Source organism: Phodopus roborovskii, unplaced genomic scaffold (assembly GCF_943737965.1).
Source record: "Phodopus roborovskii unplaced genomic scaffold, PHOROB, whole genome shotgun sequence".
NCBI lineage: Eukaryota > Metazoa > Chordata > Mammalia > Rodentia > Cricetidae > Phodopus > Phodopus roborovskii.
In genome coordinates this window covers 14,668,395-14,687,624 of record NW_026126525.1, presented here as the reverse complement: position 1 = coordinate 14,687,624, position 19,230 = coordinate 14,668,395, and the positions used below count along the sequence as shown (strand labels likewise).

Sequence of the window (19,230 nt, the reverse complement as noted above, 5' to 3'; positions counted from 1 at the left end):
GAAGATTAGAGTATAATTCATAGTTTGATCTTTCCTTCCTTAGTTGTTCTGATATTGGGATAGGTGTTTTAAAGAAAACATAACTTAGAAGAACTGAGGAGATGGACTTATAAAGTCACTCTTCATGACTTTACAATATACAACTTCTCTTTCTTTTTTTTTCTGTACCTTTGATGTTATATAATACAGGGCATGGGTATTTGAACCTTATTTTTTTAATTGAAAAATTAAAATTACTGACTAATTGTATTGCTCATAGAAACTTTGATTTAGGGGAATTTACCACAACTGGATTATTAAAAACTAAAAATTAAATAAAGACAGGTCTACCTTTCTAATGGCAATTAATGCTAGAATGTTTATAATTCGCTCATTAATGCCAGCATTCTGTCCCTTCATATAAAGTGGGAAGTTGGAGTTTTAGAAAGTAATGAATTGATGTTAGATTTGGTGGTGAGGTGACATCCACAAAGCTTGAGGGACATTAGCTTCATAGTTTGGCATCTGACATTTGCTTCACCTTTCTTTTGAATCAGAGATGATTGCTGACCATCAGATTGAGACGGGCCTATTGAAGCCTGACCTTAAGGATAAGGTCACATACACTTTGCTTCGGAAACACCGGCATCAAACCAAGAAGTCCAACCTTCGGTCCCTGGCTGACATTGGGAAGACTGTCTCCAGTGCAAGTAGGATGTTCACCAACCCTGATAATGGTAATGCCAAGCCGACAGGCTGCTGCTTCCTCTTCATTTTCCATTCATCTTTACTCCATCCCTTCGAATCCTTCCTTCCTCTTCTTTATATGTCTTTTCTCAGGGTCACATGTCATTTCATGATCCTTTTTATACAATTGGGCAGATGTGCAATTTTGCTGGAAGAGTTTCACTGTTGCTGTAGGTTACAAAGCCACAGTGCCTGTCCTCTCTGTGTGTATCTATGCCGATTGACTAACGTGCCTTGTTAACAACTCTTCAGTGAAACAACTGAGGATTTCAGATGGGACAACAAGCTTGCAGAGTATATTGAGTACCTCAGGGAATATGTTTTCAAGATGGTTTGCAGCAACTAGGAGTATTTAATAAGATATAATAAACGCATTAAAATATCACATAACAACATTTTGCTTTAGGATGGTTGTCTCTGTCTAATCTATTAGTGCTCATCTTACCATTGTTTGACTCAATATTATATTTACTACTTGAAAAGGCAGTTGATTTCTTGATAAAAAAATAATCATATTCAGATGGAAGTATAATATTCAAGATGGGATATTAACTCATTATGTAACAATAGGAAAGGTACTATTTTGTTGTTACATTTATTTTATTGCATTTACCAGAGTTTCTTGTAAAGTGTCTATCTTTGGCATCATTCCTTTTGTTGGAAATAGATTTCATGTTTGGATACAGTTTGAGAATAATGAAGCAAGTCGATAAGTGTGGGAAATGAAGATGTGGTGGGCAGAGGCGAGTAAGAATTGGTAGAATGAGCTCTAGACTACCACCATTGTGTCTTCTTGGTACCAAGAAAGTGAGAGAAATTGTAACTCAGTGTAGTCACCTGCACTTTCCCGATCTTATGGAATATGTTCTCAGACACAAAGCAGGTCAAAATCATTGCAGAAAGTGAATGTGATCCCAGCCAATGCATTTCCAGGAATGCCATTTTTTCTCACTTAATACTAAAAGCCAATGGTTTGAAGAAAGATTACTATAAACAAAGTTTCATATTTTTTAACCCAAACTGTCTCTAAAGTAATTAAGATATGAGTGCTTTCAGCAGAACACATTCACAAGAGAGACAGATTCTATTTTAGAATCTTCCTGCTGTAATTGGGTGCTTCTCTGTTACTGGGAGCACTGCTGTCAACAGAGATATCTTGGGTTTTATATGCCCGCTGATTTTTTTTTTTTTGGAAGAAAAGGTTGTTCAGTGGCTGTCAGTGCCATTGCTTGAGCAGGCAGTTGTGATTCATTTTACAAACACTTCATTTTAACCAGTATGTGTATCTGCAACTTTTCTTTTTAAACTCAGGTAATTTCCTTTCTCTCTTTCTCTTTCTCTTTCTCTTTCTCTTTCTCTTTCTCTTTCTCTTTCTCTTTCTCTTTCTCTTTCTCTTTCTCTTTCTCTTTCTCTTGCTCTTGCTCTTTCTCTTTCTTTCTTTCTTTCTTTCTCTCTCTCTCTCTCTCTCTCTCTCTCTCTCTCTCTCATACACACACACACACACACACACACACACATATAAAATCTCCAACCCAATTCCAAGAGATAGAGGTTTTGTTTGCTTTAAAGCACTGTATCAGTAATAGTACATAGAGTTAAAAAAAAATGCACTGTGCTCGCATGTTGCATTGAGGAGTCACTGGCTGCCAGGGTGCTCTCTTCCCAGAAGGCTGAGCTGCCTATTCACGTACTACAGACAGAACAGAAACAAGACATGGGTGAATCTCAGCTGCCAACCTTTTGAAGAAGGTATTTGGGTGGGAGTACAATGAATGAGTTAAGATTGCTCCTTCTACAATGCTTTATCCTCTTAGTAGAACCCCGGACTGCAGAGGAAGATGAACTTGCCTTTATCGTTCGCCTCTCATTTGTGCAGTGCTCTACACACAGGGCAGGAAGCAAATGGGAAAGGGCAGGCGGTTCTTTTTTTGGCTCCTCAAATGAACATCCCACACCCTGAAGCATAGGATATGATTAGTTTGTTTCAAACGTGTTATTGTTGGCTTTTATGTTACCCAACTCTTTAAACAGGCAAGATTTGGCTTTGTGAGAGCCTACATCAATGAGTTACACGTGCCTCCAAGGTACATGATCATAAATCATGGGGTGGCATGGTTTTGGCTTTCTACAGGTGCTTGTTCTTAACCTGCAAGTTTGCACAGTAACTTTTGTGTCTTAGGGCTTAATCATTTAATGTACCTAAGGACTATGTAATGCTTTTGAATAAGCATCTAAAGTAAGGAATTATATACTTATCACTGCTCTTGTAACAAGCAAGAATCATAGGTTGACTGTAGTTGGAGCTGGGCTGCAATATCCTCATGCGAAACCTAGATAAATGTAAATTACCTTAGCCTTAAATATAGATATAGGATCCCATGACAGAGGCTTCTTTGGCTATGCCAGCAACAGCATGACAGATAGCTGAATGGCATAGAAGCCACTTAAGTCAAGGATTGTTTAGTTCTCATTGGTGTCTTAGAGTCAGCTCTCATCTGCTCAGAAGATCCAACTGTGAGGGGAGATTCTGCCAGAAGTGTGTTATATGCAGCTACTGTGAAATCCCATTAGCATTCAATTAAATAATTATAGTAAAAAACTATGGCAATACTCATAATGAAGGGCTTCTTATTTGGTTGATGATGGTTTACTATAATCTGTGCATTCGAAGTGATTTCCGCCTGTGTGTGAGAGTTCCTAAATATGCTAAAATGGGTCTGCTTCTGGTCCCATCACATACTGGGTCCCATTGTTGATTCTGGGGGCTTCAGATGAGCAGCTGGACCCTGCTCTAAGGGCACTCTTCACATTGTAGAGACCAGCAAGTGCTACAAGCCAGGACTTGCCTGATCATTGGTCTAGTTGTTTCTTTTCTCTTTCCTTCCTTCCTTCCTTCTTCCTTCCTTTCTTCCTTCCATCCATCCTTCTTTCTTTCTTTCTGTTCTTTTTTTTCTTTTTTGGTTTTTGTTTTTTTGAGACAGGGTTTCTTTGTGGCTTTGGAGGCTGTCCTGACACTCACAGAAAGCCACCTGCCTCTGCCTCCCAAGTGCTGGGATTAAAGGTGTTCACCACCACCACCACCCTAGTTGTTTCTGAACTTTAAAAAATGATGGAGAAAATACTAACAACGTAGATTAAATGCAAAGCATGTACTTAACTGTATATAGCTTCTAAAACACAAATAATCCCTAGGACTGAAAGGATTTCTTTTTTGGCAGTTAAAACTCCTACTTGATTAGAGAACTGACTGAAACACCACTGACCAGTGAGTAAAGCCTAAAACATCTGTTTATTGTTTTTCTTCTTATTAACAGACATGATATTATAATCACTCAGACTGATTAAACCTTCCCTCCCTCTGGGTCATTATCATGAACTCACTTTTAATTAGTAAACAGTTACTTATTTTTTCTTACCAAAGTATTGGAAAGATAGTGCATTGCATTTTGATGCCTGTAAAACAGAAATAATTAAAAATTCATTGAGATACGTGAGTGCCTAGAATGGTGGCTGACAGTAGTCACTCAACAGATGCGTTCAGGTGTATGTGAGGTGTTTATGCACAACTGTGCAATGTTGATTTCAGAGGAACAGGAATGTCTTCTGGAATGTTTGCTTGGCTAGCTTCTTCTTCAGGGAGAGACTCAGAAATAATTTTATGTATTTCTTCAGGGTTTTTCTGGCAAATGGTGTCAATGCTGGTTGTATAACAATGGGAGGGGTGAGGCCATTTCTCCTCATAGTCTGAACCTTCCTTGCTTTTGCTTACATGGCTATAAGAGGAACCCTGATCCACCCTGGGCATCCAAGGGTAAGGACATGTACTGCAGGAGGCAATGAGGAGTCAGGGAAGGTGTTAGTTCCCAGCAGGGCAGCTAGCTTCTGGGAGTCACACAGCTTTCCTTACATTATCAGTCATGCCCCAGGGCCTCTTCTGTATTTATAGTGACCCAAGACCTTCTGCTCAGCACATCACCAGGTTCAGCTTCAATTTCCTGTCTTTTTCACTCTCTCCTTTATATAGGTGTGCAAATTGTAATCAATGGACCCTTACAACTTGGTGCAGTCCTGGCTTCTGTGTCCAGATTCTTTGTTCAAGGCTTTCTACCAGTCAGGAAGCTGATGTCTTGTTCTTTCCATGTAGCTGCTTTTACATGAGCCCAGAAGAGCCATGTGCCGTTATGGCATACTGGATCTAGGCGGTGGTAACTGTGCAGAGCAACCAACCAGTAGGAAGAAATCACGGATTTTGCTGCTTTTACTGTGGTAGTTCTAGGATCCAGAGAAGTAAAGGTGGGATTAGTCAGGATCTTGCTTTGAATCTGACTTGAGCTTATGTCCACTTGAGCTATGTGGTGTGAATACTAGATCAGGCTGTCTTGACACTGGTGTGAATTAGATCTGACTGGGACTACAGCCAGGCTTGGCAGCTTTCTCGGTCCTTTTAGCAATCTTTTGCTTTTGGTCTGGGCTTTGGATTCTAATTTGCCCAGTCATCTTTAGCTGCATTGTTCTACTTCCCACTCTCCTCCGACATAGTACTGAATACTGGCATGATCCCTCCAGCAATAGCTAGGGTAAGCATTTTCCTAACCTCTCTCAAAGATTCTGCTTGTCTTAAGTAGGCTTCATGTGTCTCTAGTTCTGAGATGGTCAGGTAGCATCTTTTTTCCTTAGGCACATATCTCTTTCTGATGGCATCCTAGGTGCCTTTCTGAATGCAGCCAGATCCTTCCAAAGCCCAGCAGCACAAATCCATCTGTTTGGTTCTGGTCCCTCATTCTCTGTGCATTTGCAAGCACAGATGAATGCCTTGGCCAGAGCTCAATGCAGCAGCAATCTTCCCAACCAGGATGATAAACAAGGCAGTCCATGGAGAGTCGCTAACGAAGTATCTGAATGAAGTCGCCTGCTAATGATAGCAGCTACTGTAGCTATTCCGGGTAATATATTTCTAACTCATCCATAAGGCAACAGTCTTATTGCTTTTACCCTGGTCTTCTAGACCTGCAATATTCAAACTTTTACCATACTTTCTAGTCCATCCTACACTTTATGACAATGAGAAGTCAGGCTTAGGAATAGAACACAGTGAATCTTTAGGCCTATTCAAGGCCTGTTTCACAATCTTCTTGAAGACATGATGTCCTCTCTTCCAAGGTTTTGTGCCAGTCCTCAATTGTAGTTAGTAGGTACATGATTTTGAGAGTTATGTAATTGCTTTGAGTCTTGTTATGTCTGTAGCATTACTGGTAATAGTGTGTTATTCTGTTTATATTACCAGGAGTAGGAATGATGCATTATGAAAATACTTTATTAATAACATAAGATGTTGGTCTCAGGAACAGATACTATTTAGAAATATCTTGAGGGATACTTTTAGGTGACTTTCCAGTTTAAAATGGAGGGCAGCTCATCAATTTACCACTTTCACCTTGTGGTCTATTACTAGTTGTGCTCCTCAACTCTCTCCTCCTGCCACCCCTAATGTGGAAAGATTCTTGAGGTTACAGTTTTAAATTACCAGATTTCCAGTTGTCAAACCACCCACAATGAGTTGTCATACCTGGACTTTATAGCCTTTTAAATTGCTACCTAATGTATCAAGACTCCAGCGTGTGTGAACACTGACAGGCTTTATCTATCTAGCATAGGGTATTGCCATGAAGTGCATGTATTTTAGATTTTTACTAATTGACAATCTAGTCTGTGTGACCAGAATCTAAGACAGAGCAATGTCACAAGTGGTTCTGTTTGCCTGACAGTGGTACAAATGAATGTTGAGTGCTTTCCCGCCTCCTCTCCAGGAATAGTCACTTGCTGCTGCAAGGCTGAGGGGACCATCCAGCACTAAGTCATGTCACCCTTGCGAAGTCTTATTCTCCACAGCCCTCTCATCTGAAAATAGATGAGAGGGAGGGTGAGTGTAGATCTGGGACTGTGCCCTGGTCTTTGTAGAGGAGAACCAGCGAAGAAGGGAGGGAAGGCAGAGAAGAGGAAGAAGAGGGGACAAGTCAGAAGAATCAAGTGTGATCTACTCTCTATTATGTCTTCTCAAAGGAAAGAGGAAAAGAGAATGTTAAAGTCTTCCAAAACTGGCCAAGCATACCTCAGTAAGCAAAAACACTCTTTCATTAAAATACAGCATAAAAAGAGATCTTTGCCAGTTCTTGAGTTAAAAGCTGGATTTATCCATTTTATTAGATATTGACATGTATTTGTGTATAGAATACAAAACAAGGTCCCATGTATGCAATGTAGAGTAACTGAATCATGCTAGTTAATATACCCATTACCCAATACTTATCGTGCATTCCTCATGTTGTAGCATTTGACCAACATCTTCTATTGTTTCTCCCAACTCAGCAGCCTCAGGGAATCAATGGTCCTCCTGTGCTCTCAGATGACATGGAACACACATGTAAAAGTCACATTTGTCTTTCTTTGTGCATCTCATTGTACCTGATGACTTCTCCACTCATTCATGCTGCCACATATAACATAATTACCCTCATCTTTAGGACTGAATAGTACCCTTTCCTTTATATGCAACACATTTTTTATTGGCCTTTATATTGACTCCACATTTTGGCTATTGTGAACTATGCTGCATTAACTCAGAAATGCAGATATATCTTTTAAACATTGTTTTCAGATCTTAAAGTTAATTGAAATCAGGTCAAGCTTTCGTCTTTAGTGTTTTCTACTACTCTTCATGATGCTGGTCAAAGCAAATATCAAGAATATTAGTAGTAACAGCAATAGTGCTCGCTTCCAATATTCGAACACCTGTTTTACACCAGTCAATATGACCTATATAATATCTGTAATATATGTAATATATGCAACATCTCCATTTGCAGGTGGAAGTCTTGAAACTCAGATGTAAAATTAACAGACAAACATAATTAGTAGAGGGACCAAATGTTGAATGTTTACTTTATAACAATATGCTAATTCAGTTACACAGAAATAAGCTTCCTCTGCTGTAATTTATTTCCCAGTTCTCAGTGAATCCTGGTCTATTACTCCATACAATATATGATGTTGAAGGACTTTGGTGGCCATTATCTAAGCAGGACCACACCAAACAAAGGGGTCAGTTGAATCCTTTAAGAGATTTCTAGTGGATATTTCTAGAAGTCATGTCTCTCATGTGCTTGTAAAAGGAGGCTGCTGTGCCAGGTAATGTCATAGCTGAATAGTGTGTTAAAAGAGCAGTTGATGTTCAATTACTATTTGAAAATACAAGTCTGCGTTTCTACCAAGAGCCCTAAACATTTACAATGAACAAAGTCTATATTCTCCTTACTAAGGAAGATTTTGCTAGAGAAATTTCTCTTTGTTTGCTTGGTTCTAAGAGAGAAGCTAGATTTTGGATTTATTGCTTTTGATAAGTTGATTCCCAAAGGGAATATAAATCGTTACTCCCCCCCCCCCCCGATAGCACCACTTTCTACAATCTAGACATTGGAATCCATCACTCAGAAATCTTTAGAACCATGCATTTACTCACCAAGCCAGAGTGGCATAAGCTAGTTTCTTCCTTGTTGATGCCTGAAGTCAGGCAAAAGTGATTTAAAAAAAAGTATGTGTGATATTAACAAAGCCATACTGTTTAGTTTGTAAGTGAAAAAGAAGAGATACAGTGAAAGCATTATGTAGAAAAGGTATACATAATGTATCACTACCCTGCTCTAATTCTATAGATTTCAGAACAACTTTTCAAAATTTGATCATTAGAGTAAACTTGTGAACTGAAAAGAAAAAAAAAAAAAAAAAAAAAAAAAAAAAAAAAAAAAAAAAAAGAAAAGAAAAGTCAGGTGTTGGTGGCACTCGCCTATAATCCCAGCCCTTGGGAGGCAGAGGCAGGTGGATCTCTGTGAGTTCAAAGCCAGCCTGGCCTACAGAGCTAGTTCCAGGATAGACTCCAAAGCAATACATAGAAACACTGTCTTGAAAAACAAACAAGGAGGAGGAGGAGGAGAGGCATCCCAAAAGGGTTGCATCATTTATATAGCTCTCTCTGCATAGAATACAGAGGGTCCAACAAAATGTGTTGGAATTGGCCAGTGTAAGTAATGGATGCTGAGAGCCCCCATGTTTTCACTAGGGTAAGCAGCCAGATGGCTCCAGTAAGATTTCCTGAATCACAGGTGCCAAATCTCTACAGGCAGTTCCATTTTCGTTCCTGCTTTTGGAGCCAGGTTCTGGGCTGGTATCTGCTAGACTCCATTCCACTGTCCTCTTGATGGGGAGGCTCAACATTAATGGAGGCTGTGTATACAAAGAGGGATCTCTAGGATTAGTTCCCAACAAGTACCATACTAAGAAGTGGAGGAAGCTGAGGGACAGAGATGGGAAGTTACTTACTAGCTTCTGAGGACTGGGGTGCCTGCTGGTCTTTCTCTCTGGAGCAAGCCATGAGATCAGAGAGAAAATTTGTCCAGCTCCATCCTCCTTACCTGCTAATGGTCTGAATGGCTGTTTTGCATTTACTTTGTATTCTCACCTCCAGCATTTCTCACTGAACGCATCTTAGTGTGGCCTTGTTTGCACTTAGACTTGTCATTTCTTATAGGTTGGTCTGCAGGAATATTTGGCCTTTTAAATGTGTCTACAAGTTGTCAAAAGAAATAGGAGGTGAGACTTGGGTGGTATGCTGATGAATATCTTTAAATGCTTCCCTCTTGACAGAAACAACTTTGAAATAATCTCAACTGGTTCATTTTGCTTTTTCATTTCTCTCAGTGCAATAAAAACTTGCAAAGAAGTTCAATTATGGAAAACAATTAAAAATTCAGATTGCAAGAGAGAAGACATCAGATTTGCCTCAACCAGGTGCTGGCACAGAGGGCCTGCTAACAAATGCTGGCTTTATTTACAGCTTTTAAACACAGACAGACAAATTTACAAAAACGTTTCTGAATTTTATAATAGGCTCAATGCCCAAATTTGGCCATAAATTTATATTCATTTGTAAATGGCTCGATTTAAAGCCTGATCTCTCTGGTCACCAGTATAGTCTCATAAAATGACCATTTGCCTGCCCTGTCTTGCACACAATGTGAATAGATTATCTAATGGTTATGTTTGGTGGGATATGCTAAATGTATTTCCTTGATAATATAATGACTAATTTTATTATTTAGGGGAAAGCCCTTTTAAGTCCAAATTGTCATTTGCCTCATGGTCATGTATTTCCAACATCACTATCTTTCCCTAAAGGAGTTAGACAGTGTCCTGTTTTTACTACCCTTGGAACATGGTGCTCATCGAGACTAGCAAACCAAGTGACAGGAGGTCCTAAGAGCAGATGCCCCTGTCCTAGGAGGAAGCCAGTCATGGCCTCCAGTTGATGAAATGCAACCAGAGAAATTTGACTGAGCGTTCAGCTAGGATTATTATCTTAGATTTGGAACAGATACACCAAGGGTTAAAGTTAAAGTAAAATTAGATATTGGAAGGTACTGGGAAGCGAAGACCAAAATTGCCATTTCAAATGGGTTTGTATTAAAGCACAATAATTTATCCATGTCCCATTGTCATGGGACAAGAGACAATGTCTGGAATATTGCTTTCTGCACTTGTCTACAAGCTCCGTAGCCAGACTGTTAGGTAGAACTGCTTACTAACTTGACATCCCATGCCCCATGCTTCTCAAAACTGAGTGTGCTGCTTCCCTCTGTATGCTTATGTGGCAAACAGTTATGTTATTAACAGTCCTTCTGTTGTGTCTTCAGATTGATGTTCATTATAAAAATCTGTCTTCTGGGAAATAGTTCATGTTTTGTGTATTGAATCCACAGGACGAATCACCCATTTTCTGTTTGGGGAGCTATAATGATTGAATGTAATTGTTCATTCTTTGTTGATATTTGTGCCATTTAAGGGTTCAGGGTCCTGGGAGGAGGTGAATGCCATTGTAACATGCCACTGTTCTCCTTTAACCCGCTTGTGTGATTTGCTTTAGTATTTTTTTTTCCTTCCTAATTAATGCTTCCATCTTCATCCTTGCTGTGGCTGCTCATGTGTCTTCCACTTCCTGTCTTCTGCTTCTGACACTAAAGCCCGCAGCCCACTTGAGAACTCAGTGCCCTGCCTAGCAAACCGCACCTTGGATGATGACCCCCGAGTGCGGCGCACTCCCAGCGTGGGATGGCTCAGTAAGTCAATGGGTGGGGAAACGGCAAAGATGGTGGTGGTGGGAAGAGGGAGGGCAGGACAACTGGGTTACCTAGTGGAGTGAAGACCATCCCTGAGAGTGCCCACAAGGGTAGTGAGTAAGGATTGCTAAACCTGGGTTGACTGGTTGCTCCTATCACAGAATTTTCTCTGTGGCTTGCTGACCTGGGACAAGTTCCTTGTCAGGTAGTGAGAACTGTGCAAGGGTAAGGGTCAGGAATGGCATAGAAGCTTCTGTCTAGGTGGCATGTTTCTGAAACTAATTTTCCTCATGCCGATGCTGGTCTGTGTCTCTTTCCAAGGATATAAGGATGCGGTCTTCCTGTGGTAGTTAGGAAGAACTTACTAAGTTGAGCACTTAACCCTACAAATACTCAGTATATGCCCAAAAGATGGAAGCTGATATGGACGATGGCCTAGAGCTTGAGGGAGAACCATTTCCCTTGTCAAATATGGAGCTTTGCTGAAACCAAAGCAGAAGGCTGCACAGACAATCACATGAATATTTTTTGTTCCCCAAATTTCTAAATTGATCATGTAGACTTTCCAGATGTCAAGCATCTCATTGTCAGTGACATTGTTAGGTCTCTGTTTATGATTCGTTTTCATGTACCGAAACTTTTGAGTTAATCCTTTTTCCTATTTTAGCATTAGAAAATTTCACTTTTCTGTGAGGATGTCTTTTTCAGCTGACTTAGTGGGAAAAGGTTTAGTTCATCCTAAAATAGTGTTTGTTGAGCTATATTCTTTCAGGACTTCTTTTGCTATAAATTTTATGTTTTAAGAAACTATTAATAATCTCCATGCTTCACAGAGATATAAATAAATGTGTTCCATATCACTGCACACCAGGCCCTGTTGGGCTCTTGTGCATTCAGAGATGAATCACATGGGTCTTTGCCCTCCAGGGGTCTTCTTTCTAATGAGGAAGGCAGAGCTCAGGTGGCTAATAGTTGTGTAAGATGACAGACTGATGAAAAATACACACGCATACTTACCTGATGCTCACCCATATAGCCATGTAAGACTGCGGAAGTGGCTTGGCCTGAGGGTTCTCCTAGAAGAAGAAGGTTCTTTGAAGAGGTGGGGACTTAATCTTGGAGGGAAGTGTGAGTTTTGTAATGGGTAAACTGAGCGAGGATGAGCCTATTATTGAAGTATTAACTTGATAATCTTTTTGTTTGTTTTTGTTTTGCTAGAAAGTAGGTCTAACCAAGCAATAGCAATAAAACATCATGAACATTAATTTATTACTTTTCATGATTTCTGGACTCAGTACAAGTTGGGTTACTATTTAGATTGCTAAGCAACCTGTGTGGTAGTTATTTCCATAATCTACACTTCCCAGATGAAAAGGACAAGACTATAGAGTTTAGTAACTTTCCAGAAACACAGCTCATGTGTGTCTAGTACAGGATTAACATATGGTTGTTTCTTCTGCTATATTGTGGGTGTAGAGGTGTATTATTTAAGACTAGGCATCTACAGACTCAGGTTGCTAGAAAGATTTATTTGTTGTTCAATACAGTTCCAGCACCCACATGATTTCCTTTGTAAGACTCATATATTTCCTTCTTATAAGTTCATGTATTTCCTAGTGATGCTTCTTAGGAAGCAGTTCAGCCTTTTGATTTTAGAGTCAGACTGAATGGGGTTTGAATCCTTATTCTACCACTGATGGTTTTTTGACATTGGGAAAGTGATTTCTGTATTGTCAACTGGGTTTCTTGTATATAAATCTGTGTTAATCTTGCCAACATTAGATCTTTGTGAGAATTAAAAAGTATCTGTAGCACAGTGCTCGGCACTCAGTCATCTAGGTGCTAGAAGTATTATTTCTTGAACAATTCTCTCTCTCTCTTTTTTTTTTTTTTTGCTTTAAAAGCTTACCTATATTCTGTATCAGACATGCAGATGAAAAAGCATCAAGGAAATTGGTAATAGTGGTAAAATTGTTTTTGATATGTTTGTTGATGGCTGCCATATGAAATTCAGCCTAAGATGACACCCATAATAATCTAAGAAGACTTCTCAGTAAGGATTGGATCCTTTATACTCTCTATTTATATTTTCTCCTATATGTTTTCTCTTTCTAAACTATTGTCTTTGATGTACAGCCTCAGTCACCTTCTGAGGAGGTTCCTATTATTTACCATATCAATCCAATAAATTAAATACACATTGAGCCGTCCACACTGTGTAAGTTAGGATTAAATACTGTTGACTTCACCACCTTTCCACCCAGCTTCATTTTTGTCTACTGTTAATGTGATGTGAACCTCTCTCCTAATCAGCTTGTCCTTTGCGTTTTGGTCTCTAGGATGATAAACTGTTTAGCTGAAAACCCTGCCTGCCTACCTTTTAAAGTAAACCTGCCTGCCTTTTAAAGTAAAACTACTCTAATGCAGGTATGATAGTCTTGAAATTCCATCTCCTTTATGAAATAGCTTCTATAATCACAGGTCTTTGAAGTATTAGAATACTACAGCATCTTCTGTCTGGGCCTCACAATGGCAGATTTACTGTGGATTGTTTTCTGTTGCCCTCTGATTGTCTTGTCTATACTTTTCTATACTTGTCTATTCTTTCTTCTCTTAACTCCCTTACACCCAGGACTGCATCTTGAGCTTATATATCCCCAGTGCATTACAAGTACTTGACACAACAATGCTGTTTGCCTCTGGACAAGATTCATGTTGTACATGCTCTGAAATGAATTTTGAGGCCTCATCATTTCATTAAAGGCATCTAGCAGCTCACTTTTCACTAGTAGTCACCTTGGCTACAGTAATCCATTAACTAAAAGTAGATATTGTGTACCTAAGAGAGCTATTTCCCCATATTTTTGCATATTCTGATCTGATGAGTTGATTTTAATTTATCCTGATAATTAACACAGTACTGCTTTTTTTAAAACCTGCCAAAAATATCAGCTAATAATCAGGATTATAATAGGATTCCATCAAGTGAATCTTTCAATATTCTTAGCAAGGTATTTTGAGGCCCTGTAACTTGAAGTAACTACCTTTCAAGAACTGCTTTGAAAGGTGTTTTGGGAAAGTAAGCTCTCATCATTTCAGAGCGTTCCTTATCTTAGTTGTCACCTGAGGCAGATGTGAGCTTAGAGCTCTTATCCATTTCAAATGCTGCCAAGGTATTGAATTAGAAGTTGGAACAAAACCAAAAACGATTTCCTCTCACAGATCTCTCAGGCAGTTCTGAAACAGCCCGGGCCACTGAGAACAAAAGAAAAGCTTTCACCTCCATGTTTCAGGACAGGTTAATACCAGCCTAAACGCTTTGCCATTATCGGAGTGTGAGAGCATCGCCTATCTTGGTAGATCCAGAATGGCTCTTCACTGGGAGTGCTTATCTGTGAATCTAGTTTGACGTCTAACAGCCAGCATCAGTTGAGCCCTCATAAAACACTTGTGTCCCTTTTCTGTTAGTGGCATGAGATCAGCCACTTCAGAGTCTCTGTTCTGAGCTCTTAGGAAGATGACGACACTTGGAGCTTTTCTGTCTTCTTCTTCACCTTCCTCTCGTGTGTCCCCTGCATTGTGTCAGTCTGTCTGTCTCATCTGTGCATCCACTGTACAAGGGTGTGTCTAGCACAGTGTTCTGTTCTGCAGCACTTACCCAGTGCCTGCTGCCGTTCTGCTCCCCTCCTGGCTCAGGTAGCACTGTTCTTAGAAGGTTGAAAGCAGAGTGGCTTAACTCAAGAATTTCAATCTATCCTACAGTCTGACTACATAGTTAATCCAACAATTTAAAGAACTAAATTGTGAGACTTTTATTTCTTATTTTTTTTTTTTAGATTCCCTTTCATATCTGGAAGGAAACAATTAAATTGTGGAGTTGGACTGAATGAAAAATGTCCTCTGACTCTGATGTCCTCTGGGCAGGGTTAGAACTTCTTTAGGAAAACAGCAGATTGAGAGAGCACACTTCAGCACGTTCAGGTTGAAAGCTGCTTCCTGAACTCTGACTTGGTGCAGTGTGCAGACGGCGGCACGATGAAGTGACCCCAGAAGGGATTAGACAGGTCATGGTTCATGTTGCTAGATCAGTGAGATCTTAGCACAGGACATACTGTGAAATGTGTATAGGAGACAACATGGTTATTAGAAGGAGGTGTGCAGGGAACTAGGAAAATAAATCAAAAGTCTGTGATAGGATGGGGGAAAACAATCATAGAATTTGACATCGGGATTTAATAAAGAAGAAGTGATATTTTAACACTGAAGCATTAAGGTAAAATAATTGAGCCCATTTGTGGAAGCTTATCAAAAATATTTTAGTGTGGAGGTAGCATGGGAGGAACCGTGGGTCAGGGGAATGAATGTGTGCCCATCTTTGGCCTTTGAACAGCAGAGGGTTGGGAACCTATTGCGTTAGACTGGAAATGAAGGGAATTAAGGACCGGGCTAGACTGACTTTAGATTTGGGAAGGAGTGGGTAATGTAGGCTGATATCATGGTGGACCAACTTACAGTGTCAGGAAAGGGAAGTGAAGGAGTCCAGGGTGATCAAGTGTTGAATTTTAGCCAGGATGATGATAAGAAAATATTCCTGGAAAATGGCCATGGACTTGTAGCAACATGGCAGTGGAGAGTTCTCCTTCCATCATGCATGTTGTGGCCATCTTTGAAGATTTACTTCACTAGGGGCTGACATTATTACGTTTCTGCTCTGCTATCACATTCTTAGTTGAAATCTGTCAGCCTTTCTTTGGGCTGGGGAATAACAACCACATTAGAGCTGTTTATTTCTCCACACTCTCACCTAGAGTCTAAACACTTCACTCCACTTTTCACCCCTCTGTCTTTTTCTTACCAGGGTCAAGATATTAGGTTGTTGTTGAATAGGAATATTGTTTGGGTCACTTACCATGCCATTTAACCTAAGTTCTTGTCTGTTAAAAGCCAAGAGAAGATCCTAGTGTCACTAAAGCTTTCTCTCACTATAATTGTTCCTAAGCATAGTTTTCAGAAGACTACAGGGAATAAAGTCTTCCAGCAGCTTGACATCTGTCTTCAGGTTCTTTAGTCAAAGGAAGACATTAGAAAATGTAAGTAGTATGCAGTAACAAGTCACAGAGTTCTAAAAATACAGATAGTTGGAGCTACTTTTCTCTACAAGAATTGGTTACTGTTTATCCCGAGTTTCTAAACGCAGTCTCCTGAGTTATTTGATTGATACCTTATATTGTATTCACAATGGACGAAAATACATACTGATTCTAAACAGTTTACAGAACGACGATAGAGAAAGAAAAGCTTAGGAATTCTGCTTTGTTTCAGAATAGTGGAGACTTGGATGAGACTTCAAGAGGCACAGATCTGGGAGAAATCTGACAGCTTGCTGAAATTATAAAATAGTTTTGTTTTTGTTACTTTTCTTTTTTCCTAAGAGAGGAATTTGGAATTGTGAAGATTTCAAACTGGAGCTTGACAAGAATGATGATATGTTCATGAGCAAATTTTTTCTTTCACCATCAAATCTATCCCGTTTCCTGATTTCCCTACTCCTTACACCACTTAGGTTTTTCTCTGACCTGGGACCATGGAACCCACTTTGTGAACACCCAGATCTGTTCCATGTCACCTCTGACATATTCCCTGTCGTTGTCTTACTATCCTTGTCCAGGGTCTTGCTTCCTTTAGCTTCATTCCTTGTCTGATACAGTAGCCTGTTTTCTGGGGTCACTGTTTGTAGTTAGTCCTGAACTGATACATTGCAATGTGTTGCCTCTCACTTGTCTTTTTGTACTTGGCTGAAAGGATCTCTCCATGTGGGAATGCCCATTGGTGCCTCTGTGCATCTTAAACAGCATCCAACTCTCAGAGCTTGGCATTTAAGTTCCATTACACAGCATCCTGCAGTTGTAAGTTTAAGCACATTCAAAATACTATACTTCTCTCTTTCTATGCTATATTTCAGCACATTTTTACCATTGCTTGAACTATCTAGGTGCTTCTCTCTCTTGTCCTAAATAATGTCTCTGCTTGGAATCCCCTCCTTCCTCCTGAAGCTTTATTCTTGAACCCTGCTTTTCCATTAGAATCTGTAATGTCCCCAAAATCTTCTCCACTTAAAATATTCTTTACAGACCTTGAATTCTAGAATTATTTTACTAAGATTTCTTACCGACATTGAGTTTGGTTTACTATATGGTATTGATCTACATATTTCTTTAAAAGACAGAGTAACTTTTATTCTTAATAACAGGTGTAGGTTATGTGCACACATGTGTGGGTTCTGTCATACCAGAAGAGGGCATTGGACACTGGTTCTGGAGTTACAGGCAGTATAATTCATCTGAGGCAGATGCTAGGACCCAAACTCAGGCACTTTGTAAGAGCAGATGTGTTCTTACTTGCTGAACTCCTTCTTTGGCCTTTGCCATGGATTTCTTAAGGACAGGGACCCATGTGTACTCTACTTAAGTATCTTCCAGCTCAGGGGTCAACAGATAAGCTTATGACTGATTTGTCTTGCAAATGAAGTTTTACTGGAACGAGGCCACACTCATTAGTTTATGTGCATTTCCTATGGTTGCTTTTATGCCATGATGGCAGTTGCAACAGAGATCACAGGGCTCACAAAACTAAAATAGTTATTGTCAGCCAGTGAAGTGTTTCCTGACCCTTGTGCTGAAGTCTTGGTTCTCAAAATGGGGTTTCAGGAGCCCAGGGTATCTCCAGTACCCACTCACAGAGCTTGAAAAGGACTACAGTTCTCTTCATGTGGTTTAACCAGAACAGTATTTCTTAGCAGATAGAACACAGAAGCAAATGCAAGAACCCAACTGCATTTCATAAAGCCACATAGTAAAGAAGTTTATAAAGATCTGAGTGCTATTTTACCATTTTAGGAAAATTATTTTTCATGAAAGAGGTTAGTTACATAATATATTCATTGTTTTGTAGTTAATCAATTATTATTTTTTTATTATTTACTTACTGATGTGCTAAATATTAGTACTTAGGGCCCAGGTAAATAAATACCCTTAAGTTTTCTTCTCTCTTCCTTTCTTTTCGTGTGTGTGTGTGTGTGTGTGTGTGTGTGTGTTTAGACCAGAGGTTGTTTTGTGCTCATGAGCCTGGAGCTCACTGATTGGCTAGGAGGTTGGCCAGTGAGTTCCAGGATATGCCTGTCTCTACCCCATCATTGCAGCTCAGGGGTTACAGACATATTCCACAACATCTGGGCACCAGGATTTTACACAGGTGCTGGGGATCCAAGCATAGGTTCTCATGTGTGGACAGTGTGTAGGACATACAGAGATGCACAAGTTGCTTCTTGTTGTACCCAGCAATGATACATGCCAAAATATGCATTTATTTGATGTTATGAGCCATTCTCTACACCTAGCTTTATAGCATGCTTATGATATCATGTTCTCACAAGCTGTAGACTCAGATGTTATGCAGTGGATAGGTTTAGGACAACCACCCAATCACAGCAAGAATCATAGCCTTGACTTTGCAAGTATCCTTTTTTGGCACAGCTGGGACCACTGTGAAGCTGGAGGAAGCCAGTGCCCAGAGAGCTCCTGTGTGTTCTCACAATCAGGTAGCTGCCAGGTGGAACCAGTGTGACTAGAGAGGTAGACTAGATTAATCTGAAACTGATGGAGAGTCTTCCATGCAGATACCCAATACAGTACCATTATTAGGCCAAACAATGTCTGGATTTAATTACTGGAGACAACGGAAAACCTAACTACTTGAATTAGTATGTCTGTGCACATGTGAACGAGGTAGGCATTAGGAAAAGCAAATGCAATAATCTAGCTGTGGATATCAATTTCAAAGTTAGTAATAAAATTTCTTCTTGGCAGCAAACAGTGGAATTATACTTTGATGAAAATTGCTGGCAGAATCTTTAGAAATAGGGCTTTTTGCCTGGTGATAAGCAGAAAGTCTGTGATGTTTACAGTTGCCCTCAGAATTCAGCTCTTATTATTACTCATCCCTAACTGCATCCACTAGCTTTGTAGGCCTTTATCCACCCTGTTACCAAGCCCTCAAGACCTTGCTGCATATGGGATGTCTGGTTGTTCCTCATCCCCCAAAATTTACTGCTTCTTTGCTTCCCACCTCCTGTGAGGACTGTTTGAGTAGCCCCTTGTTTCCCCAGCCCTTATCCTCACTTTACAGAACTCATCCTTCACAATCACTCCAGAACGCACATTCTTGACACTACTCATCATTTAGTGAGTGCCCTACCATTTTTAAGTCCAAGCCCATGTTTCCAAGTCTGGCTTAATAGTGGTTAAAAATAAGCCCCAATTCTCCAGTTCTTAACTTGGTC

General features: G+C 39.8%; 1 protein-coding gene across 2 annotated transcripts in view; it reads left to right on the top strand.

Moving 5' to 3' along the window:
• Nucleotides 1-19,230, top strand: part of Slc4a4 (solute carrier family 4 member 4) — a 321,804-nt gene that overhangs the window by 146,990 nt on the left and 155,584 nt on the right. For both annotated transcript variants that reach the window (XM_051198120.1, XM_051198119.1), the window contains exon 6: nucleotides 537-716. In XM_051198120.1, the coding sequence (XP_051054077.1) occupies nucleotides 537-716 (180 nt within the window). The remainder of the gene's footprint in view (nucleotides 1-536; nucleotides 717-19,230) is intronic.